Here is a 26,922-nt window from a genome sequence, read left to right on the forward strand (position 1 = left end):
TACTCACAAGTATGTTAAAACGGATGCTAATAGCTTCAGTTTGTACTGTCAATTAGACTGAAGTTTTAATTTTTGTACTAGCTTATTAAGTCGCACGTTCGTGTGACTATCACCGCTCTCTTGTTTATATATGTTCTACTCATTTTAAGCATGTCCATGAGGTTTTGTGGTCTGTATCACTATCAACCCAAATAACCGATGTATGAAACAGTAAGTCGATTTGGCTTAGCCGGCAATCCACTAACCTTGTCGTAACTGAACTGATATGCTACCTGAATCCAGCGGGTGACTTGCCCCGGCCCAATAAGAAGAATATACCCTATATTAAGAAATGAGTGGGGGCATTGGTTGTGTTCTTTTGAGTTAGATTATTCTTTAGCTATTACCGTCCGCACTTTTTAAATTGCTAAACGGTGTATTTTTTTATAAAAGTTTTGTATAGCAACTCATCATCTCACCTTTATAAAGTAGATTTTTATAGTAGTTAATTTTATTGTTTATACTACTAAATAACTATTAGAAAAATCAAATAATCTTTTATTTTTCATCATCTAAAAGAACACAACCATTAGAATCTGGGGAAAACTTCAAATTCTTATTTAGTAGCCAAGCCACCTATACATCTTGGCCCATTTAAATCTTGTCAGTGAAACCGGTCCGGCCCGTTAGACCTATTTCCCAACTTGAGAGAAAAGTAGACCGGCTCCCTTTTTTTTTTTTTTTACAAGTTGATCATTTTCGCTAACTTATTTCGAAACTGGTTCATATCAAAAGCTTTAACCAAAAATAGACTGTTGGGTTAGCGCCAAACCATTTGGCGCTGAAGTAGTGCCGAATAACGCCACGTATATTGGCGCTGAGACGTCTGATGATGTTACATGGCGAGGAGCAGAGCATGGAGCCGGTGACAGGTGAGCATGATGGTACATGCATGCACCGAAGCATGCAACTTGAATACGTGTGATGCCAGCCATTAATTTTCTCCTCGATCGATCGGCTGCGAGCACACGCAGCAATGCAATGTCGTGGTTGGTGCATATTACACGAATGCTTTTTAATACTGATGCGTGTGATTTGGGCCAGTTTGCGATGAATGGCTAGCTAGCTAGTAAACATGTGCCAAAGCAAAGCGATTGCAGCTAGCTTGTCTTTGCCGCCATGCAGTGCACCTCAGAACTGCACCTCAGCGCCATTTGCACTAGCGCTGAGCTTGGCCACCTCAGCGCCAGGAGCTTTGGTGCCGACCTCCGTGCCACGGCGATATAAGGCGGCTCCACGTTGGCAGGTCTCAGCACCAACATACGTAGCGTTATTTGGTACTATTTCAGTGCCAAATGGTTTGGCGCTGATTTTTGGTTGAAGTTTTTGGTAAGGACCAGTTTCAAAATAAATTTACAAAAAGAATTAATTTATCAAAAAAGCGGCTCTTTCCTTCACAGCACTCAACACATGTCGTCGGCTGCTTTCGGTCTACCCTGCCACCCCTTCCTCCACTACTGCTCTCCTAGAATTGTATGCATCAAGGCAGTGGGCTCCCATTCATCTACTTTCTTTCTTCCTGTCCAGTGTCCATGGCAGTAGCAGCGGTGGCCAAGCAAGTGCCAGCTCGAAAAGTAGCAACACAGCTCTAGCCCACCATGTCGGAGCCGGCGCACCACCTCATCATGGACCGTGCCCCCGCAGAGGCACACGCGCCCTACGGAGGGCATAGGTGGCTTTGTCTGCCCTTTGTTAGAAAGTGAGAGAGAGAGAGGAGACAGATGCCGGAGAAAGGGAGAGAGACAGAGGAGAGAATGGCACCAGAGAAAGTTGAGGTCCCACACCGAGATCAGCCATCACCGTCGACGCCACCCTTGACCCATCACTGCCGAGGCTGGCCACCGCCCCCGATGCATCGTCAGACCCTAGATTTGCCCTGTGAACGTGGGCGTTGCCAAGCTCTGCCGCCCTCGACATGCCTCCACACCCAGATCTACCGTGGGGAGGCAGCCGCCGCCAAGATCCACCAATATAATCGCTTGAACATTAGACTTTGTTCCTTAAACGGTGTATCTTCACCATATTATGGAGAACATACATCTTTCCTGGGACCGATGGCCAACTGTGTGAGCCTGTGAGGTGGTTATCATTGGACTTGGATCTCCTATTATTATATTAGTGATATTATGGCCAATGACAGTAGATCATATCATTATACAGGTCTCACGTGTCAATACTATAACATCACTACCATAATGATAAAGGATGTGAATACTAGCGTAGTAGTCCGTGTCGCTGGGCTTGAGCCTAATGAGGAGAGAAACATCCCACCACCGGGACAAACAAAACTCGAAATATTACAAAATCAAACATCTGCTGTTATACGTACTCAGAGATTTTTGTTGCTGCCTCTGCGAGCTCGATCAGCTTTTCTGTGCTTTCTCTCAATGCAGTATATATAAATTAAAGCAAATTACATACGTACAGGATGTGGACTTGATGTCCTTACAACTCGACGTCATGATCACATAATGTAGACACGTAGGAAGAATTAATTCAAAACAAGATCAAAACACGAAAAGACTCAAGTTATAAACAGCTATATATCTATATAGTGACACTATTTTATCCTTAGATATATTTATGCATTGACTAAGTAATACAGTTTATATATATATATATATAAAAAATTTATTAGCATCCATATAAATCTATATAAGAATTAAAAATTTTGTAGCGTGGAACAGAGAGATCGGGGAGAGATCGAGGAGAACTAAAAGCATGTCACAATTGTTCAACACAGATGGCATCTCATGGCGGGTGGGGCGTGGTCCTGAATCTCTGATCACCTTATCACATCAGGATCCAGGGCTGCACGAGCAGTTCGGAGAGCTCCTGGGTGGCGCCGCTCGGATCAGTGGGTTCCTCTCGAAGAAGTTGGCCGGCCGGAGCTCGAACGCGGCGCTCAACGTCGGCATCACCGGGAAGTCTTCCTGGTAGGGGATGTGGTGCAGCCCCACCGTGTACCACACGACGATGTCCTCGTCCTTGATCCTTCTGTTCCTGCTCCATCATCATCGATCCAAAAGCCATAGACATGATCAATGAACGGTGAGCTATATGATCGTCAGCCATGGCGATGTTATGTGTACGTACCTCTTGCTCCAGGCGGCCAGGTTGTCGTCTCCGGTGCTCCGGTCGGCGTACAGGCCGGACGCCCACTTCTCCGACTTGTTGTACGGCGTCACCCACACCTGCTTCTTGGTGTAGCCGGCTCGCCGCTGGGGGTAGTCGTCGTCGGCCAGCAGCGAGGCCGCCGTCGCGCCGCCCGGGTCGAGCCGGTAGCCGACCTCGTTGCCAATCTTCGTCTTCTTGCTCGGGTTGACGAAGAGGAGCTCCGCAGGCGCGCCATTGACGACATCCACCTGACCTTGGGCCTCGGTCTCGGCCACCTCCCGGAGCACCGTCCAGTAGCTCCTCCTCGGCGTGGGAGCGCCGCCGGTTGCCGGGACGCCGCTGTTGCGCCTGGGGACGATGGTGTTCTTGACGAACGAGTTGTTGGTGCCGTCGATGTCGAGGTCGAGGTGGTAGGTGACGAAGTGGTCGTGGTAGACGCCGACGGTGTTCTCGGCGACGAGCGTGCCGTGCGCGTCGTCGGCTGATCTGATCTGGCTGACATGCGTGTAGTTTGTTGCCTTCATCTCCAGGATGCCGCTAAGAGACACCTGCAATACATGCGTGGAAGAATCTCCAATATATTGAGTGGTCTTTTTTTATCATCTTTAAAAAGTACCTCCAGGTACAATCTAGGTATAAAGAATTTTGGTAACTCAAGATACAATGTATTAAAAAGAGATTTGCTCCGGTCCGACAAAAAATACCTTGAGGTACTGATACCTCGAGGTACCAAATCGTTTCTCACCATTAGATCTAGCTGAGTAGATGTGCACCGTTAGATCCAACAATTAGAAACGATTTGGTATCACAAGATATCGGTATCTCGAGATACTTTTTGTTATTTTTTTGTTAGACTGAAGCAAATCTCTACTAAAAACTGTGGTATATTGAGGTAATTTTTTAAGGACGATAAAAAAGGTCTATTGAGTGAGAGAGCGCTACTTCTTCGCTTTAATTTGCTTTAGACACGAGAGAGACAATAAAATATCATCATATACTCGCTCTCCGATTTTAATGTGCAGCACAGCTAAACATATACCACTTCTGTTTCATAATATAAGATGTTTGAATTTTTAGTTGTAACGTTTTACTATTTGTCTTATTAAAAAATTAGTACAAATATAAAAAATGACAAGTCATGCTTAAAGTTTTTTTAATAACAAAGTAAGTCACACGCAAAATAAATGATATTTTCATAATTTTTTGAGTAAGACAAATGATCAAACATTATAAAAAAATAGTCAAACATCTTACATTATAAAACGGATGGAGTATTTTACTATTTATATTTTTTTATAGAAAAATATGTAATTATCATTTATTCTGTTATGATCTGATTTACATAACATATACACTTACCAAATTTGTAAAAAATTCTTCACTAAAACTAATATGTGAACGTAAGCTCCGAATGAAATCAACGACGTCATCTATTAAAACCGGTGAAAGTATATACCACAGTCTTGATGGAGCCGCTAGTCTTGAACTCCCAATCGAAGGTGTAGTCATAGTTCCCAACCGTCGCCACCATCCTCACCACCAATGTCACGTCTGGCCGGACCTCGGTGACCTGCATGCAGCTCTTGCGAGAGTCGCGATCAGTCGAGAGTCCAGACGAGCTGATCGATCTGAGAGTGAGTCGATTCATGCATGGAAGCTAGCTAGCTCACCGGCGCGTCCGGCCCGGCGACCTCGGTGTGGCGCCACGCGACGTCGCCGGCGTACCGCTCGAAGACGCAGATGGCGTTCCCGGACCTGACGGGGCTGCCGTCGGCGCTGGCGTAGTAGGCGTCCATGTAGCCGGCGCCGCTGGGCGGGCAGTCGGCGCCGGGCTGGAGCGGGACCGCCGAGACGCCGAGGCCGTACTCGCCGGCGTCCATGAACGTGTGGAAGTACCACTCCTCCTCCGGGTCCATGTAGGGCACGAACACCTCCGAGACGAAGCCGCGGTAAAGGACCCGCCGCCACGCGCCGGCGTCGGCGTCGCGGACGGAGGCCGCCGAGATGACGGTGCCGGCTCGCATGTCGAAGCCCACGTGGAACTCCCAGTTGGCCCACCTGCAGTGAAGCTCGAGTAGTGGTGTGTAGTCCATCAGTCCACCAGCTGAATTTCTCGGCTATTTCACATTCTTTAGGAGATATTCTTTCTCCGTGATGTTATTTAAAATAATACTACCTCCGTCCCAATGTGGGTGTACTTATGAATTTTTTTATCTAACGTTTGTCTTATTTAAAAAAAATATAATGTTTTAAAAAATAGTCAAACTATTCAAGTTTAAATTTACGCTTTGAGATAAAAAAAAATACAATTATGGCTATAACTATATGTATACCAGTAATAAATTGATTTGTTCGTTTTGTTAAACATGCATGTGTATTAATATATCACATGTTAATCTAGTCAAATTTTCTTTAAAAAAATCAACTACTTCATCCGTTCATAAATATTTGACACTGTTGACTATTTGACATATGTTTAACCGTTTATTTTATTTATTTTTTAAAAACATGTAAAACTATATATATATATGCTAAAAGTATATTTAACAATAAATAAAATGATATAAAAAATTAATAATTATATAAATTTTTTTAATAAGACAAATAGTCAAACATGTATAAAAAAGTCAATGATATTAAATATTTAGGGATAGAGGAAGTATTTAGATAATATATAAGAAACCAACACGAAGAAAAGTTAGAATCCATTCCTAATTACTGGAGGCACTTAATTACCTCACAACATGACCGTCTATGTGGAAGCCCTTCCCCTCCGGCTGCACCACGACGCCAGCCGCCGGCACTGCTCCGTTGAACGGCGGCCCGGCCTTGCCGGCGCGGTAGTCCGTCCCGTCGGCCTTGGGCACCGCGTACACCGCCCTGTCTCTGAACCCGACGATCGCCATGCGCTCGAGGTCCACCACCATCGTCACGCCCTCCAGCGGCCGCGCGTAGAAGTTGGCGGTGGCGCCGCCGCCTGTGACGAAGCACTGCATCTTCGCCAGCCTTGTCGCCGCCTCGCCGTCGCCGTCGCCGCTGTCGCCGAACCACCCCATGGAGAACACCCCGCAGCCGACGTCGCCCATGGCCAGCCCGCGCCGCCGCACGGACTCCGCCAGGGGAGGGTACCGGCCCGCCACCGCGGACGCCGCCACCTGCTCCTCCGTCGTGAACATGGGGAAGCCGGGGCCCCGGTGGACGCCGTGCGAGACCACGGAGGGGGCGGCGGTGTCGGTGACGTCGACGCGGAGCTCGTGGGAGGCGCCACCGGCTCGCGCGATGACAAACGCGCGGCGTGGGAGGAGGAGGGCGGTGCCGTTGGCGGCGGCGCCGTGGCGGCGAGAGACGACGTCGGGTTTGTCGGGCTCGTCGAGGCCGACGTAGTGGAAGGAGACTGGGCGGCCATGGCCATGGAGGAGAGGGGATGCGAGGACGGCAGACGTCGCCGCCGTGAGCTCGAGGGGAGAAAGAGGGTCGAGTGGGTGAGAGAGGACGGGATGGGGCATGGCGACGACGGCCATTGTTATTAAGATGGCAAGCACGAGAGGAAACATTGTGATCGAGAGCTATTTGCAGCTCGTTTAAGCAAGCAAAGCGAGGATGCAACAATTAACGGATGATCAGCATATATATATAGGCCCCGTTTAGTTCCCAAAAACTTTTAGGAGAGTGATCACATCGACGCGTACCGTTATATATTTAAAGTATTAAACGTAGTCTAATTATAAAACGAATTTTAGATTTCGCCTAGAAAACGCGAGACGAATCTTTTGAGTCTAATTAATCTGCCATTAGCACAAGTTGGTTACTGTAGCACCTATTACTAATCATGTCCTAATTAGGCTCAAAAGATTCATCTCATGATTTCCCCTATAAATGTGTAATTAGTTTTAATGTTTGTCTATATTTAATGCTCTATTTATGTGTCCAAAAATTCAATGTGATGTTTTTGGAAAAAGTTTTTAGAAATTAAACATGACCATAGATCAATATTTGTCAATATTCGTGTCATCGGTATATTTATAAACGAAAAATTATTTATAAATAAAACTATATATTCTTAGTGATTTAGAAGCAAAGGTTAAAAAATAAATTACAATAAAATTAAAACACTAACATAAGCTTGAAATTTAAAGTTAAACTTGTAAATATAAGTAGAAATGGAACAACAAGGCTGAATAAGCATAAATGAAACGACGAGGCTAAATATAGTATAATGTATACTACCATAACACCTTCCCGTGGTTAAAGATGCATTGACTTGAACGGCATTCTTGCAGCAACTTGACGCTTATAATGATAAACGTGCAAAAAGTCAGAATCCGCTACTAGGAGGCGAAAGAAAAAATAATAGTACAAATTAATGAAAGGATTTAATAGTTGAGTTGAGCCATCGCGAGTCGAATTTGAGTTGCGACCTTGCAACAGGTCGCTCTACACATGCATTTGAATTGTGATATATGTGGTCCTTTTCATCACAAGAAAAAATGGGGTAGAACTATGAATTAAGTCCCATCGATCGACAGCTCAATCCGTTGGAAACCTTTTGGCAACTTGCGATGCAACATGGACAGCGCCAATAATGCTTAATTTCTTCCACGATGCCCAAACACTTGTTGCAAATACATGTTAATTGTCTACACCATCAAATAGTACGTATATGGCGAAAGAGCCTGTAGCTTAGTGGTTATAAAGGTCTTAGTAGCACTCCTGTGTTCGAGTCCTTGTTAGAGCGAATTTCTCAGGATTCTAACGGTTTTGTGCTTTTAATAATAGGCGACTTACCAAAGTACGTATAGCATGAATTAATTAATGCACCCATGAAAGGATGGCAGCATACCTAAGTTGTACATAGGATGTGTTCATTTCATACCGAATTAGGATGAAAATTTATTTGATTTTTTTAGAGCTGTTTTGCGGTATAAATGATAAATTAAATTAATTACTATAGAGTTAAAAATCTAGTTTAGAAAGATGAGGAGATGAAATTCTATGCAGAAAGTTTTTTTTACAAAAATAACATTTGATAGTCGGAAAAATATGTGCGTAAAAGTCAAAAAATTAATCTGGATTATATCCAGGTAAACGAAAGCAGCCATAACAGTATATGGGAAAAAAATATGGTATTTTTTATTGTTTAGGTATACTTTAAGATTCGTGTAAAGATTAACCCCGGTCTCACATATACGTATGATTTTGTTTTGAATTATCATATCATTTACAAAAATAACCACACAAATAATATATGAATCTCACCCATAAATAGTGACTCTCTATTATCACTATCACTAGTAAGGTGTATTGTAAAAGAACTCTACGAAACATGTGGTAATAGTCTCATTTAAGTTGAACAAATTATCAAATATTTGATGGTACGAATTTCAGAAGTATGGGATCGACCAAGTTGGCTGATAATAAATTAACGTTGATAATTGAAACGACTAGTTGGCCAGATTAATGGAGTAACGTGATAAGAAAGAATATACAAATATAGGAATCCCAGGATCGGTTGGAAGCTGTCAAGGCTTGCTCTCTTTGCTTCGTCAAATCAATTTGAATCAGAGTAGGAGGTTCCTGCCTCATTGTTTCACTTATAGTAAATATAAATGAAGCAGTATATTACTAAATAAAAAATAAAAATAATTTATGAGTAAAACTTTTATATACACGTGTTTGTTCTTTTAAAAGAAAATTTATAAAATAAATTACAATGACCCTAAAATCTACTTCAAAACTAAGCTTTAGAATTTAAAACCTGGTATATAATCATAAGCATAAGAAGGGCCATCATATGCGTGGTTACTTGTAGTCGTGGACGAGGTGGATTATTAGGTTACTGATATATAATTGATTAATTGAGGCCGATTGTCAATTAGGTGGTGCGGCTAATAAATGAACCGAGTTTGCACCTACTAGACGTTCATTAGAGCACGTATAATAGTCAGCTATAACAGCAGGTACAATAGCAGAGGCTATAAGCCGGCTATAAACATATTTTAAAGAGATAAGAGAGAAGAAAAGAGAGGTGAGCTACTAATTTATAGCCAGCTACACACGAGCTCCAAGACAAAATGTGTGTATGATATGTGGGACCATGTATTGATGTTTTGTAGGTAACTATTATATAAATTGGCTATTAGATTGACTATATATAAATTGGAGCTAGTAGTTGACTATACTGTTGAACTTGCTCTAAGTTGGTAATAGCTGACGGTGAGCAATAAGAAAATAGAAAAGGAAGTGAGGTTGACTCTCACGCAAGAGCTAGCTATGCACGTACTTCGGAAAATGTATTATATACATATGAAGAGAAAAATTGAAGATAAAATTTACCGTCAATCTTATAGCTTATCTATTATTATATGTGTTTACTCTAATAGGAGTTTATGTTAGTTAAATGGGCTAGGCTCAATTAATTTTAATTAAAATTCCACTAGCCCATAATGAATGGTAGAGACAATAATACCACCTTGGAGATTTAAAGTGAAGAAACTCAACTTAAATAGAGAAGTAGAAGAGACTCATCTTTGTTGACGGGTTGAAATGATAGGAAGACCGTCCCACGCGTGCGCGCCGTCTGGTCCGGTCCGGTCGGCGTTGGCCGGCCGCTGTGCCCGCCCCTTCCTTTTTGCAACGGCTCCTTCTTCCTCCTGAGGCAGCGGCAATCCATCTCCATTCTTTTGCTCCTCTGGTTATTTGAGTTCTTACGATTCCTCTCTGTCTCTCCAGTTCTGATCGCTTGCGCACGCAAGTGTTTGGGACGAGCAGGCCTCAGGAACCCCTCTCGCCAGAGTACCTGCACAGGTAGGCGGGAGCTAAGGTTTTTGGAGAGTGCATCCGCACGACTGCTCGCATCATCCCACGATGTCAAGTGACGGAGGCTGATCGCTTGCACGCACAAGTGTTCGGGACGAGCAGGCCTCCGGAACCCCTCTCGCCAGAGTACCTGCAGAGGTAGGCATGTGCTAAGGTTTTTGAGGAATGCATCTGCACAACTGCTCGTATCATCCCACGATGTCAAGTGACGAAGGCACGCACGGCGACGACAGTGGCTCCGGCGGCGGCAATGGGAACAACGGTGGTTGAAATGGAAACATCAATGGAGGCATCACTGTCTTAAATACCAGCGGAGGGCCTTTCTCAGGGTATATCGCATTCCTTCTCTCTCTGCTTACTGTTTTAGAATGCATGTTAGCAATGGGTTCATTGCTATGTTCCTGTTTCTGTCATGGATGTTTATGCTTATTACAAATTAAGCATGGTGTTAAATGTTCTATTCTAGATTATTCCCTATGAATGTCATGCATGTTATTCTATTATTTTGGATTAAAATATGCCGAAATGTGACCATATTTCCAACAGCTTATAGCTAGTAAATAGGCTTTATCATTAAACTTGCTCTTAGGGAACCCGTCCACGTACGTACGCTTTATAGTGCACAAACATGTTTTACGTATCTTGCGCGACTTCCATTCAGTTTTAAATTCGGGCCAAATGATACGGAGCAATGAAATATACCTACGGTCATGGTTTTACTACGATAATTTTGAAAAGTAGGACATTGTTGACCGTACTTAAATTAATATTCACGTGTTTTTTCACTGTCATATCATGTTTTTATCTTGGCAATTAAATTGGGCGAGAATTACTAGTGAAAGTGCCCACTACTAAAAAATCGTTTTACCAGCCAGACAAAATGGATTTTTGCATGCATGTTAGACATGCCGCCTCTAACAAAAGCGGCTAATATATTTTTCAACCTAAAGATTATCTGATTTTTTATAGCTATTTAATGGTATCAATGATGTAATTAACTAATTATAAAGTTAAAAAAATCTACTTTAAAAATATCCTCATGTTGTGAAAGGAACTGATCTACATTTAATGGTATATATATGTAAACAATGTAACTAACTACTTATAAAGTTAAAATTCTGCTTTAAAAATATCCTCAAGTTATGAAAGGAACTACTCTACATTTGAACAAGTACAACTCTGGAACCCAAAATGACTTTTTATTAAGATTTGATAACTGAATATGGTGTGCATTGTCAAATAATTTCAGAACCGGTAATTAAATTGAGATAAATTCCTTTTGCTGCACCATAACATTCACATTGCTGCACTAATAATTTAATTAACTATCCATGAATTGAATTCATAGGTTCATATGATAAAGTACAACAAGCTGCTTCATGATAAGACGAGAGATCTTGTCTTTGTGAAATTTTACTCTAAGCTAAGGAACAAGAGAGAGAGAACAAAACAAGATATCCTTTAGAGAAGGAAGTGCATGATGTTGTGGCTGATGATGGCAATGAGTCCATTACTTGTATTGTACCTCTTTCTAATGACTTGCTGGACATGATTCACAAGATGGAACATCATAGGGATAATCATCACAATCACAAGAAAAAAAGAAGATGCATATGCACCCTAGGAAGAAGAAAATTAAGAGCGTGCAATCCTTGACGAATGATGTTCTAATGCAACCTGGACCTTCATCTTATGAATCAGAAGATGGCGATGGCAATGACAATGGCGGCACTTTGGTGCAATCCCCTGAATATGATAAGTCGCCTAGTGCATCTAAATCTGATTAGAAGAATCTACTGAACTTGATGTTTCTATTTTGCCGAGTAATGGTCATGTTCCTCTTGTGATGAACTATTTAAAATTTATGTCAAGAACTTAAATGCTATGTGTTGACTATGAACTATTAAATTGTTAAGTATTCTCCACTTGTATTGATGTGTGATGTACTCATGTATTTGTATGAACTATGAAATGTTGATGCTCTATGAAATGTTGATGATTTATATGTGTCAACTTTTAGGCAAAGGTATATCATTTTTTTTCAGTTTTTATTAGTATTTTTACAAATCTGCTAAATTACTTAGATACCAGTATAGCCCGCTATAGTCTATCTTAGTTGTAGGAGAGATGAACCTTGGAAAGCAGGTGTGCTTCATCGAGGATGAGCTCACCACCATGGCCGCCTTCCATGAGAAGCTAGTGATCATGTACGAAGAGGAGGAGGAGCTTGATGCGTTATAGTCTAGGACTAGAAAAACATGTCATGGAGATGATTATAAGCCAAAATTTGAATTTTTATCATATTTTATTTTTTAGTTTTGCCTTTTAGATCGCTACGAACACATATATAAAAGTTTTATTCGTAAATAATTTTTCGCTCATAGATATGTCGTTTGATTTTTTTTCTTGAAAAAAGTGAAAAGATGACCCTATTGATAGGGATGAAAACGGGACAGGAAAATCCCGTCCCGACCGGCACCGTATATCGATTTTCCTGCCCGAATACCATTTTGACAGGAAAAATAGGAAACCGGAAAAAACAGGAAAAGCCGGCGAAAACGGTAGCGAAAACGGTTGAGGTGTTTTCCCGACTGCTTTCACGGTTCCCGTATTTTCCCGGGATAATTCCCGTGGATATTCCCGTTTTGAACTCTACCATGATCTTATATTCTTATGAGTATGTATTGATGAACTAATTTATATGATGTTGTATGTTCTCATCAATTGTTTTAGATATCCGCACTAATTTTGTTGCGTCGAATATTTGAAGTGGTTATATGGTTTGTTATTCCTGTTTTGAAATATCGATTCCCGATCATTATCGCCATGTTCCCGATCGAAATGAATCATTTTTGAAATACCGTGTAACCGATTTCGTTTTTCCAATCAACGGTCCCGCTCCCGCTTCCTTTTCTGAGACAAAAAATACAGGAACGAATGTGGTTAGATAGTTTTCCTGACCGTTCCCGACTGTTTTCATCCCTACCTATTGACGGTGGTGCTGATGCGTCCAGACACGGTGGTGCTGATGCGTCTCGTCTGGTATCATCAAGAAGACGGCTGGCAGTCTCAAGAATCTGCGCGTGCGCCATGGGATTGACGGCCAGATCGACGAGCTCAAGAGGTATCTATGAACTTGATTGATGGAGCAAGGTCGTCCAGGTGTTTCAAACTCTGTGGCAGTTGATCCTCGCATAACAGCGCTGTACCAGAAGCTAGGCTGATAATCTTGTGGGTATTGATGGCCCAACCCAACAGAAGAACTAGTCCAATTGTTGACAGAATGAGCATGATGCAGAGCAGCAGAAGCTGATGATGATGGTCGTGGTGGTGTCTATTGTCGGATTTGGGGGTCTTGGTAAGACTACACCTTTTTGCCAAACTGGTTTATGATAAGATTGGGGAGCAATTTTGGTAGGAATTGGTTAATGGGCCTTGGCTAAGGCCCATATGAGAATTAATTCCTGAAAAATCATAAAAGTCCACCCCATGATGAACAGAAATTTTGGTGTTAATTTTAGAAACTTATCAGATCTTTTCATATGTGAGAGTTCGGATATGGTAGGCGTACTGATCACACGTCCTATATATAACGAACCGCTATCTCTCCGTAAACACACGTGAAAACAATATAGGGTTTGTCTTTTCCTCTGTATTGCGCCATCACCGTCGTCTACTCCATCCCCTCCGCCGGCCGTGCCCGGCGATCCGAAGAGCAGGTCTCTGGAACCATCGCCTTCGTGAAGTCCTACATCGAGAGAGAGCGAATGAGGTTTTTGGAAAGCGCTCCGCGTGACTGCTCGTCGCTCGTCCACGACGGCTCGTTTTCCTTGTTGCGGCTCGCCGTCATCAGCATCCTACGTCATGAGTCGTCCGTGTTGCGCCCAATCCTCCTCAGAACCACTTTCGGTACATGTTAATTATGTTTAATTTAGTTCTGCATCTGTTTAATATATTCGTGTATAACTCTTTCGTATACATGTTTAGATTAGATCTATTCATGTTGGTTGATCCATGTCTTAGCATGCTTTTATTTTACAATGTCATGATTTATTTATACGATAGATTAAATTATTTTGTGCTTATATATTCAATAAATTTGACTGCAAGGCATTCGTTTCAGTTTCAGACTTCTCAGTACCATGCAGTCAAGGCCTTACGAAACGGGAGTCTTCCCAGGCTTACGAGGTGCAAGACATCATTGATGGTCTTAGGGACTATTTGGGAAATAAGAGATGTGCTTTGATATTATAAGATTTTTTAAATTTGTCTAAATTTATTAATGTATCAATATATATGTTTTGTATATGTATGATGATTCAATAGCACATAATTAAATGTAGGTAAGGCTATACAATCTTATAATATGGAATAGAGAAAATAACTAAGGAGAGTTTTTTTTTTCTTTTCAGCCCCTTGGAATGTTTGGTATAAATTATGGATGGCAAGAAATTGTGCATTGTTCAATGCAATACCTGGCCAATTACTGCATTAGTAGATTTCTTTTAATTTGTGACCATGTCAAGTTTCCCGATGCGCCTGTGATTGAAAGAAAACATAACTTAGCTGCTATTACTTAATGTTACCGATCATGATTTTTATCTGAACCTGTTAATTTGCCCACGGTATTCATGGATTTGCCCACACAGATTTACTTTATTTAGTTAAATAATGTTATCATGTGTGGTTTCATTTATAATTTCAATCATACCTTACCATGATGCATGTAAATATAATATGTGAAAACAATAATTTGACAGGTATCTTATTGTAGTTGATGACCTAGGGAAAAAAACCATGAGATATTATTAGTTGTGATTTTCCAGAAAATGGTAATGGAAGCAGAGGGATAATAACCACGTGTGTAGAAGTCGTGGCTTACTGGGCTTGTGGCAACTATCAATCCATTTACAAAATGAAGCCCATGGATAATGATTACTCAAAAGGATTTTTTTTTTAAAATGAGTATTTGGATCCCAGGATGGCTGATGAAAAAGTCTCAGCTGAAATATTACAAAAGTGTGGAGGTTTGTCCCTTGCAATATGTAATTTCTATAAAGTTAATTTCATTCTCTCTCATCCCATAAAATCACATCACCTTAATTATTTTTAGTTTTAGAATGATATATCAAGGATGTAAATTAAGTTATATCATCTCAGTTGTTTTTAGTCTTAGGATGATACATCTCAATTGTTTTTAGGCTTAGATGATACATCAAGGTTGTAAATTAAGCCATATCATCTTTATTGTTTTTAGCCTTAGGATGATATATCAAGGGTGTAAATTAAGTCATATCATCTCTACTATTTTTAGTCTTAGGATGATACATCTAGAGTGTAAATTGCATCTTTTCACATCATCTCAATTGTTTTTAGCCTTTGGATGATTTATCAAGAGCGTAAATTGCATCTCTTCTCTCCAAAACACACACCATACAACCTAACTATTTATAATCTATGGATAATTGATAAAGACACAAAAATATATAAACACATGAAAAAAATCATATAGTAGGTAAGAATTTTTTTAAAAAATTCATATCTACTATATTATCCCACAGTTCTTCCGCAGCAACACGCGGGTTATCCATCTAGTTTTTACTATAGCCAGCCTCTTAGATTGTCAACCGGAAAGATAATGCAAGAATGGGACAGGATACTGAATTTTTTGGGCAGCACATTTGGTGGAAATCCTAGCTTGGAAAGCATGAGGCAAATTCTAAACCTTAGCTACAAGAATCATCCTCTTTATCCTGGTGGTGTTTAGTTGCCAAAATTTTTTGGCAAACACATCACATCGAACGTTTGACCAAATGTCGAAAGGGATTTTTGGACACAAATGAAAAAACGAATTTCATGGCTAGCCTAGAAACCGCGAGACGAATCTTTTGAGCCTAATTAATCCGTCATTAGCACATATTGATTACTGTAGCACTTATGGCTAATCATGGACTAATTAGGCTCAAAAGATACGTCTCAAGATTTCTTCCATAACTGTGCAATTAGTTTTCTTGGTTCAACTATATTTAATGCTTTATTTAGATATCTAAAAATTCGATGTGATGTTTTTGGAAAAAAAAATTAGTAACTAAACAAGAAGGCGAAGAACATGCCTCCTGTATCTTCGCAAATGTCAAGAGGACTATAGTATCAATAGGGATCATGTGGATAGACAGTGGATTAACTGTAGGCTTTGTGAGGTGCAGGAGCTATTTCAATGAGCTTATCAGTAGGTTGTTGATTCAACCTGTGCAAAATGATTACATGTACTCGTGGGGTTGCAGAGTTCATGATATGATGCTTGATCTGATCCTGAGCAGGTGCAAGGAAGAAAATTTTATCATTTTTGCTACAGTTGTGAAGCGCAACACCCTCGTTTTTTTATGCTAATAGGCTAAAATTTAAATTTTTAATCTTAAATTTAAAGTTAATTTGAGGGTTTTTCATCAAAATTTATTTTTCAGTCTTGGTTTTTAAATGACTAAAAATACACATATAAAATTTCTATTATTTTTTATTTACGAATATACTGTTTGTTTTTCCATAAAAAAGTGAAAAAATCACCCCGGCATGTCCATGGGTAAGCCGCGTGGATACAGCTGTGCAATAAGCTCCACCGGCTGTCTTTGCAGTCCAAGGCTGCAGAATCAGACTGTACAATGTTAACAGAGGGCAGGGAAGTTCCTGCTCACCTTGCTCAGATTTGATCAGTTTCAGTTTGGAAAGCATACGGGTGGGCTCCCATTGTTGCTGCAGTTTGTACTCCCTCCGTCCCACAAATAGGGATGAAGATGAAAACGGATCGAAAATGGTCGGAAACTATTTTTATCGTTTTTATATTTTTTTAAATCGAAATCAGAATCAGAAACCTCGGATACGAAAACGGAATTGAATATTATCGAATGCGAAAACGGCTCGAATTCGAATCGGAGCGGATATGGCAACGGATATTTATCGTATTACAGCAACTCTCAAACCGAGGTTTTATTTTGTTTCTAAAACAATAGATCAAATTTCAAACATTAGCAACTAACCATGACATTTTTTACCATTAGAACCAAGTTCGTAAGTCACCTTGTTAATGATTGTCTAAATACTAAACAAAGGCTATAATTTATAAATTATTATAGTAAATACAAATTAAGCGGATTATTATAAAAGTTCACATATCATATTATAAAATAAAATATGTCTCGTACAAGTTAATACAAAGTAAAGTGATTTTATATGTTTTTTGATTAAGGACTTAAGGCTAACTCGCTGAAGTGGGATGGGCCATTTTGGTTTATATCGTGAATTTATGTCATAGGTCTGCAGAAAAATTTCAAAAAAAATTCTGGAAAGTTTTCGAGAAAAATTCCGACCGATTCCGATTTCCGACGGATAGTGCCTTTACCGTATCCGTTTCCGTTTTCGAGAAAAAAATTCTGAATTTGTTTTCGTTTTCGATAAATTCCGAAAAAATTCCGACCGACGATTTCCGTTTCCGAAAACTGGTCCAAAATCCAGAAAGATTCCGAACCGTTTTCATCAAAAAACCAACTTTTCGGTTTTTGTGTCGAGCATTTGACCATCCGTCTTATTTGAAAAAATTTCAAGTAATTTTAAAAAAAATTAATCACACATAAAGTACTATTCTTGTTTTATCATCTAATAAAAATAAAATTATTAATCATAAATTTTATTTTAAATAAGACGAAGAGTTAAACATTGTATCAAAAAACCAAAGAGTTGATTTGTTTTGGGAAGAAGGGAATACATCTCTATGTGTTGCATATATATCATATTGAAAGATAAGCTCCGATCGAGCTAGCCGGCCTAACTGCCATTAGTCAACTGCTGTAATGCCTTCGTCTCATAATAATCTTATTTTTCGTTTTTCGTGTCCAACGTTTGACGATTCGTTTTATTTGAATTTTTTTTGCGATTAATATTTTTATTATTACTAAATGATAAAATATAAATAGTACTTTATACGTGACTAATTTTTTTAAGTTTTTACATAAATTTTTTAAATAAGACAAATGGTTAAACGTTGAACACGAAAAAACAAAAAATAAAATTATTATGAGACGGAGGTAATATCTGATGATGATTATGATTAATTGTTGGCTTTGATTGTGAGGTATAGCTCCCTCATAGAATAGGTGGTCTTGTGCATTTGGTGACGCTGGAAATAGCTCGTCGCGATGTATTCATCCCGTCAGATATTGTCACTTTGCCCTGCCTATCCCATTCCCACCTGACATCATCATGTTTTCCAAACTGCTAAACGGTGTATTTTTTATAGATATTTTCTATAGAAAAGTTGTTTTAAATAGTCATATTAATCTATTTTATATTTTTTAAAATAATTAATAATTAATTAATCATGTACTAATTTATTACTACGTTTTTCGGGCCGGGTAAGTTAACTTATCCACACGTCTGCCGAACGTGGCCCTAGTCTAATCTCTACGCACTCTGGACATCATGGTTTGCAATTTCGGTGGGGTCTGATAACAGTATTACTCTCTCCGTATGATAATGTAATACTTTTTAGTCTGCTTAGATTCATATGGATACTAATGAATCTAAACACTACACATTCATCAATTAATGAGTTTAGAAAAGGTTAGAAAGTCTTACAATATAAAACACGAAGTTATTACACCGTTTAAGAAAACTCTCGCAAAAATCATACCGTTCAAGAGCATAGAAAGCCTGCCCGTGATAATCTGTATAGAATAGGGCTGACTTCTGTAGAAAGTAGAAGCGTCCATGAGTAGTACAGAAAATGGTAAATATGCGTGGAAATACAATGGTGCAAATTCATAAAAACAACATGAATTTTCATGTGAGCTGGGAATGTTAATATGGCAGTGGATTGCATTCCATGAATAGCAAATTACAGGCATCAGGACCAGTATTGTCTGGCTTACACTAACAAATTACATACCCCTTGGCCGTTTGATGCGTAAATAAACAAGTAAAACAGTGAACTTGAGCATGGCACTATGATACAAAGGAATGGATACACGGGACGGTGGGACTAGAACTATCAAATGACCCAAAACCAAGCAACAAATGAACCAACGACCAGCCCAGCGACAAGGAACAGCGTTATGACTATACCGGCTGTCTCGGAGTGTTGGATTGGCACAGCCTTGGGTGCGAGGGTCATAAGGATGCAGGTCAGGTATCCATTGGTGAGTCCAAGAAGACATGTCAGGATGGTAACCGGGATCTCGGTGCGGAAGAAGCTGGGTCCATGGAGGCAGCCATAGAAGAGAGGGTAAAACAGGAGCCTTGCAAACGACCCTGCGACAGCAACATTGGCGTTCTCGAGGAAGTAGAACGCAGGCAGTGACTTGCCAATAAGATCGAACACGTTGTAGGCGGTGATGAGTATGATGGGGTACCAGTCCTTGAGCACCTCAGAGTGCACATCCTCTGTGATGTATCCAGGAAATATGGAGAGAGTGATTGCATAGATGATAGCTATCCCTATCCCATGCCATTTCACTCTCCCAACAATGCTCCACAAGGTTGACCTCCAGGATGATCCAGACATGCCACCATCCTCCTCTGCCTTCTGAGCCCTCTTCTTGATGTTCTTGTAGTATACGATAATAGGAAGCTTGCCGGCCACATTATAGCACACTATGCAGATGATCATGACAACAATGCTAACAACGAAGTAGAGGATTGCGCTCTTCCTTAATCCATGGCTGTCTTGTGGATATACTCCTTTGGTGATTACCCTCAATGCCGAGACAAGTACACCTGCAAAATCCAATATAGAGAACCACGTCACAGTGTATTGCAACAGCATAACAATCTGCATTGCAACAGCTAAGCAGATTGGTAAGGTGCTGGTGGGTTTCCAGATTGACTTTTGGTTCTCGAAATTCCTGCGATTGCAATTTGTTCACAAGGACGTATAAAGTTTGCAAGTAGTCCACCTTAATTTGATGGATTTAAACCCACATGGCCAGTGGTTATTTTTTGACCAATAACTTCAAATGACCTTGTTTATGCATTACAATAGATTGGCCCCATAATGACCATATATACCCTGCCTTAATTTCTCAACCCACATGTTTTTAGTTGACAAATGACAATTAACCATTTTGACTAAATTCATATCAGAGAAAAATGGTAGGAAACCACCCTGAATTTGACAGTTCTGAATGTCAAGCCGAGTGTCCATGCCTTGTTTGTTTGTTTATGCTTAGGATTATTGTATTATGGATTATTAAAAACAATCCAAAACAAACAAATTATTATAATCTAGAACCCAAATTACTTGGCGGAGGAGGAAGCGAGCGGCGTCGTTTCGTTTTTTCACCGCGTGCTATAGTTTTTTTTCGTGTGACGTGCAATGATGATGTGGGAAGCTACGGCGTGGTAGTTGCACGCATTTTCTTTCTTTTTTTCCTTTTCAGCTATATGCATTTTTTTGGAAAGGAAGACGACTCCTCTTTTACTTTTATAATAGTAAAGATAAACATAAAGATAAAGATAATATAGTAAGCTTCTCAAAGGGTGTTTTTTTTATTATTATTGAGTACTTTAAAGTATCTACCCACCTTGTCATCCATTATCTACAGTTTTTTGGCTCAATAATATAGATTACAATAATCTTAGATGAAAACAAACAGGACCGTGAATGGACTTGTTAACCAATTTTTTTAGGGAACTATTCAACTATTACAGAACTCAACTGTACCAAGACAACTGACCATTTTGACTAAATTCAGATCCACTTTTCTTTTAAAAAGATCGCTATGAATTCGACAGCTGTAAATATGAACTGAATGATTTTGTGAAGGGATGTGTTTCAAGATTTTCTAAGCGAACAGTTTAAACCCAACAAGAATCGAAGAAATCGGAGGCATTACCTGAGACTGCGGTTCCTGCGACGACGGCCTGCATGTACCGCTCGGGGAGCTCGCCGGCGAAGCCGATGACACCGCCCTGCACGAGCGCGTCGGCGACGCCGCACAGCACCGTGGCAGCGACGGTGACGTCGAACGCGGCGTACAGGCGGGGCACCCCCTTGACGTAGGCGGCGTCCATGACGGGGACGACGAGGAGCGCGGCCGTGAAGAGCGCGAGGCCCGTGTTGACCCTGGCCGGGGCGCTGGACTTGGGGAAGCAGAGCACGATGAGGAGGAGCGGGAGGAAGCAGGCGAGCATGTAGGAGACGGAGAAGACGCGGTCGACGGGGGCGCCCGGGTAGAGGTAGGAGAAGTAGTCGACGGCGGTGATGAAGGCGTTCCAGGGGAGGAGGAAGCCGGTGCCGAGGATGAAGAAGATGGCGTACGCGATCCCCAGCGTGTCCGCCGGCAGGGGGGGGCGCTCCTCCGCCGCCCCCGCCGGCGGCGGGAGCAGCAGGTCCGCCTCCGCGTCGGCCGGGGTGTACTCGCCGCCGGCCATTGCCGCCGCCGGAGAGGGAGGTGGAGGTGGATTCGGGTGAGGGATCTTCGGTTGGACAGATGGGTGGAGTGGACGTAAACTGATTTCCTTCAGCCTCTCGCTTTGCTCCCTCTTTGTAGGAGAAATTTGATATAAAAATACCACTCATCAACAATATATTTTAATAAAGGTCCCCCGTTTAGTTTCAAAAATTTAACAAAAATATCATATTAAATTTTGGACACGTAGATAGAGTATTAAATATAGGTAAATTAAAAAACTAATTGCACAGTTATGTAAGAAATCATGAGACGAATCTTTTGAGCCTAATCAGTACCTGATTAGCCATAAGTGCTACAATAACCCACATGCGTTAATGACGGATTAATTAGGCTCAAAAGATTCGTCTCCCGGTTTCCATACCAGCCGTGAAATTCGTTTTTTTATTCTTGTCCGAAAGCTCCTTCCAACATTCGATCAAACGTCTGATGTGACACGCAAAAATTTTCATTTCACCGGCTAAACACCCCCAAAATACCACCGGGGGCATTTGAAGCATTATTTTATTTTTTCTTCCAACTGGACATACGAAATGACTAAAATACCCCTCTCATTTCTAAAAAGATCAAATGGAGAAGAGAGAGAAACAGAAAAAATAGAGAAGGGAGAGCACCCGTTTGGCTCCAGCTCAGGCCGCCGTTGGTTCGACCGTCCCTCTTGCCGTCGCCGCCGCAGCTCCGGCCGCTCTTCTCGATGGCGTCGGAGCCGGAGCCGAACCGGGCCTCATCCACTGTGAGCGGTCGCCGCTCTGGCCGTCCCTCTCGCCGCCGGCACCAGAGCCGGACGCCTCCACCTCGCTCAGTTGCCGCCAGACGGCCTACTAACGCCGGCGCTCGAGCCGAACGGGTCCTCTTCTCCATTTTTCTTTTTCTCCCTTCTCTCCATTTGATATGTTTAGAAACGAGAGGGGCATTTAAGTTATTTCGCGTGTCAGTTGGGTGAAAAAATAAAATTATACTTCAAATGCTCCATGATGACATTTTATTAAAAATTATTGCTGATGGGTGGTATTTTTTTAACTGGACGGTATGGAGCGGCATTTTGTTAAAGTCATTGCATATGATCAAATTTGTAGACCTAAGAGTACTAGGGGTTGTTGAAATCTGAAATTCGTTTGAAATTTTTTGAATGGTCGTTGGAAATTTTTTTGATGTTGCTTATTTATGGATGGGAGATAAATATGCTGGAAATATTGTTTTGGAATGTATGATGTTAGGGGAATTTTTTTTTTGAACTATGCTGGCAGATATTTTAGCTATTTTTTGCTTGCTTAATTGCTTAGGGCCACTTTGAAACTCAAGTAAACATTGAGAAACCACAAAAAAAATATAGAATTTTTACGAGAATACGAGGTTTACAAAGCACATAAAAACGTTTAAATGGATATTTTTAAATAAACTGTCGAAAAAAGTAAAAAAAATTAAAAGTTCCCATGATTTTGAATTTTATTTTGGCTCTGTTTGGAAGCTTTGTCAGCTCGGCTTATTACAAAATCTCTATTTAACCAAACAATAGTTAAATTTTAATGAATTGTAATTATAGAACACAAAAAAAGAAGAATTAGAATTCACTTGCTGGAAACCCACCTTTTGAAGATTATCACCGGCTAGAATAGATAGGGTCATAATCTTTTCTCCAAAACCTCCTTGGTTTGAGTCATTTCATATCATATGAATTTAAGAAGCTGGTTGGAGTCTCAATTCTTTATCTCAAATGATCAAACATAAAATTATCGTTCAGAATTTAAATTCTATAAATCTCCTAGAGTAGTTTCTCCCCAAGAATCAAAGGGGCCTACAAGTACAACCATCATATTCTCAGATTCCCTTTCTTGCTTTTGCAGCCTAGTACAAATAGAGCGGCTTCTTTAATCAGAAAATTAATGAGAGAAGAAAAACAGATACCGGTAGAGTAGTTTAATGACACACCTGTAGTAGACAAAGATGCACATGGGGCACGAGAGGGATGTTTTTCTGCCGATCTCGTTAGCCGGTAGCAACCGGATTCTCTGGCTTTGATAACAAAAGTCACAGTAACACACTAAAATGAGTCTCTTGCTATAACAGTATAACTTTAAACATTGTACATACAACAAAATAGTAACAGTACTGTAGTATATGTGTTGCTCATCCTGCTCGATCTCACGCTTTAGTTGCGAATCAAACAACTAAAAATACATCTAAAAATCATTGCATTGTTCATCAAAAAGTTAGAGAATGTCATTTGAGCTGGTGGAGGGTTGCTGACTCGTTGGGGTCTCATCAACCATGTGGAACCACGGATAACTAGCATGGTATAAAGTGGGCTTATTTACATATTTACGATGTAGAATTGATAAAATATAGAAATAAAAAATATAAAAATGGAGCGTTTGATATATTCCGATTCGACATCGAAAAACAATAAAGTTTTAAAACTATTGTTTATAGATACACAAAAAATTAGAAAACATTAGATGATATCCTTTGTATTTTAGTAGATAATAGCGTTGACTTCTTAGTACACATTTGATCGTTCGTCTTCTTCAAAAAAATATCTAATTAATATTTATTTTGTTGTATTTTAATTGTAACTTCAATTTTTCATATTTTCACAATTTTTTAAAAGAGTAAAATTATGACCGGTTCTTAAACTTGAAAGCGGATATTATTTAGGTTCATAAACTTAAAAATTACATATGTAGATCCTTAAACAAGGGAGCGAATGTCATTTAGGTCTGTAAACTTAAAAATTACAAATACAAGTCCACTATCTTGGTTTAGTAAATCATAGTCGGTCAAAATCTTATTTGAGTGAAGCTAACCGCTGACATGGAATTTCACGAAGGTAGCAGATTTGCAAACGGCATCCTACACAACAAAAAAGTGTCAAAATAATTGCAATTTACGTCTTCGCACTACAGTAGCTCCCTAGAATTAATCCACAGGACTCCCCGAATTCCTGTTAATCAAGTTTTAATGTATTTTATCATCGTTCGCCTCAATTGTTTCCTTTGCCCAAACTCTTCGTTGCTACCTAGCACAAAATATCTCAGTGCTTTTGAGGATTTGCAATCTATTTGTAAACTGGATTGGTGCAAGCTTGTATTTGATTTGTTGATGAATCATATATCAGCCAATCATATTTGATTGATTGGCCTCCGCGCTTAGGCTTCCCCCTCACCTGAGGGTGGGGGATGGCTAGCCTTGCCGACGGTGCTCATCTTGGCCGAGACATGCCTGGTCTTGATGATGCGACCTGGGCGCGGTGGTGGAGATTGAGGGGCGAGCACGGAGCTGCTAAAGCCCCCTGCTGCCATGTAGAAGGGCGGGGCTCCATGATGTGCAGCAATGGTTCCTCTGAGGAGGAACTCCAGTGGATTAATTGGTGTCGGGGAATGTGTCGGAGTGGATGGCGAGTAATCCGGGCATGGCGAGGAGGACAAGGTGTTTCGTGCCGAGAGACGATGGGTGTGGGTTGTCCAGCCATGGTTAGGACAAAAGGAGTTCACCACGGCTGACAGCTCCTACTGCAACCCGTTGGGCTACAGTCGCACACGTGTGGTCCACTCATGGGACTCGCAGTGTTGTGGCGACTCCAGGATGCGTCCTGGTGTGGAGTAGGAGGGTGGCAGCACTGAAGGACCTTGGCGTGTTGCAAAGGTGCTAGAGTCGATGCTGTCAGCTCGTGTATTTCCACGAGCACGGGCCCGGCGACGTCGAAGACAACACATTGGAACCCGAAAGAGTTTGTCGAGCTGCTGGTGCATGATGCATCATAGATGAGGTGCTCGGGGATTACATGGGAAGGAAAGAGTTGGCATCAACGGAAACGGGTAAGTTCGTAGTCATTCTTACCCTTCTCTTCCTTGCTTCAACTAGCTAGAGCTGCTGACAACGTATTAGAAATCAAGAGATTGAGACAAAAATGTAGAGACCTGAATAGTCAGACTTGTGTCCATTTTATTGATCAAAATCTCACCTTATATAGTGAGATTTTCAGCCTACTAATTGTGGCTATTACAAATACATAAAACATCATCAAATCATATGAATAGGAATGATTTTGTGTCATGTTGATGGCTGGTTGATTCCTTTGCATAAAGGCCTATTATGGACTGCTATTAAGCTAGTTTAATCCCTTCCATGAAGACAATTCATGAGCTGCCATGAAGGGAATTAACCATAGTCATTGGATGTCTTGACTTGATCAAATATGTTGTGTAACAAAGACTACTGGTGGTTTATTTAAAATCTCAATTCATTTTAAACTTTTTGAATGGATTCATTTGAATGGATGGGAAATAAGGGCGTGTTAGTTCACGAAAACAGAACTTTTGAGTGTCACATCGAATGTTTGATCGAATATCGAAAGGGGTTCTCGGACCCGAATGAAAAAACTAATTCTATAACTCGCATGGAAACTACGAGACGAATCTTTTGAGTTAAATTAATTTGTCATTAGCACATGTAGATTACTATAGCATTTATGGCTAATTAGGGACTAATTAGGCTCAAAAGATTCGTCTCGCAATTTTCATCTAACTGTGTAATTAGTTTTTTTATCTATATCTAGTGCTTCATGCATGCATTCAAAGATTCGATGTAATGATTTTGGGAAAAAAATTTTGATAACTAAATAAGGCCTAAATATGCTGATGAGCCTCTCGATTTTGTAGAGCTCCATGTACACTAGACTAGTGTGGGCTGTTGGAATCTCAATTCATTTGAGTTTTTTTTGAATGGATTCATTTAAAAAATTTTGAAGTTGCTTATTTATGGATGGGAAATAAATATGCTGAAAAAAATATTGTTTTATAATTAGGGGAATTTTTTTGAACTGTGCTGGCGGATATTTTAGGCATTTTTTGCTCACTTAATTGCTTAGGGCCACTTTGAAACTCAAGTAAAACATTGAGAAACAACCAAAAAATATATATAGAATGTTGATGACAATACGAGGTTGACAAAACACATAAAAACGTTTAAATGGCCATTTTTAAATAAACTGCCAAAAGAATGAAAAAAATAGTGGAGAGATAAAGGCTTTAAAAGTTCCCATGATTTTGAACTTTATTTTGGCTTTGTTTGGGGAGCTTTGTCAGCTCGGCTTATTACAAAATCTCCATGTAACCAAACAATAGATAAATTTTAATAAATTGTAATTATAGAATGCAGAAAATGAATTAGAAGTCACATGTTCAAAACCCACCTTATCGCCAGCTAGAATTTTAATCTTCCTAAATACATAGGGTTATTATCTTTTCTCCAAAACCTCCTTGTTTTGAGTCATTTCAGATGAATTAAAGAAGCCGGTTGGACTCTCAAGTCTTTATCTCAAATGATCAAACAGAAAATTGTCGTTTAGAATTTAAATTCTATAAATCTCCTAGTTTTTCCCAATAATCAAAGGGGCCCACAATCATCATATATACTTAAAATATAGTCTTCGTGTGATTAAATGTAAAAGAGACAGTGGTCCCTTTCTCTAATTTCCTTTCTTGCTTTTACA

At 40.3% G+C, this 26,922-nt stretch overlaps 2 protein-coding genes and 1 pseudogene across 2 annotated transcripts; 1 reads left to right on the forward strand and 2 right to left on the reverse strand.

Moving 5' to 3' along the window:
* Positions 1 to 2,688: 2,688 nt before the first annotated feature.
* LOC102700920 (primary amine oxidase 2-like) lies at positions 2,689 to 10,346 on the reverse strand. Its single transcript, XM_006659861.3, has 7 exons — positions 10,281 to 10,346; positions 9,953 to 10,102; positions 5,893 to 6,722; positions 4,827 to 5,214; positions 4,613 to 4,726; positions 3,136 to 3,704; positions 2,689 to 3,042 (listed from the first exon to the last, which is right to left on the reverse strand). The coding sequence occupies exons 1-7, from the start codon at positions 10,344 to 10,346 to the stop codon at positions 2,838 to 2,840; spliced, it is 2,322 nt and encodes a 773-aa protein (XP_006659924.2). The 3' UTR covers positions 2,689 to 2,837.
* Positions 10,347 to 12,099: 1,753 nt separating this feature from the next.
* Positions 12,100 to 18,244, forward strand: LOC107304706 (annotated as a pseudogene).
* A 535-nt stretch (positions 18,245 to 18,779) lies between these two features.
* On the reverse strand, positions 18,780 to 22,313 carry LOC102701196 (equilibrative nucleotide transporter 1-like). The gene is made up of 3 exons (XM_006659862.3): positions 22,046 to 22,313; positions 20,856 to 21,504; positions 18,780 to 19,737 (listed from the first exon to the last, which is right to left on the reverse strand). The coding sequence occupies exons 2-3, from the start codon at positions 21,391 to 21,393 to the stop codon at positions 19,013 to 19,015; spliced, it is 1,263 nt and encodes a 420-aa protein (XP_006659925.3). The 5' UTR covers positions 21,394 to 21,504; positions 22,046 to 22,313; the 3' UTR covers positions 18,780 to 19,012.
* Positions 22,314 to 26,922: the final 4,609 nt, after the last annotated feature.

The sequence above is a fragment of the Oryza brachyantha genome, chromosome 8 (assembly GCF_000231095.2).
Source record: "Oryza brachyantha chromosome 8, ObraRS2, whole genome shotgun sequence".
Taxonomy (NCBI): Eukaryota; Viridiplantae; Streptophyta; class Magnoliopsida; order Poales; family Poaceae; genus Oryza; species Oryza brachyantha.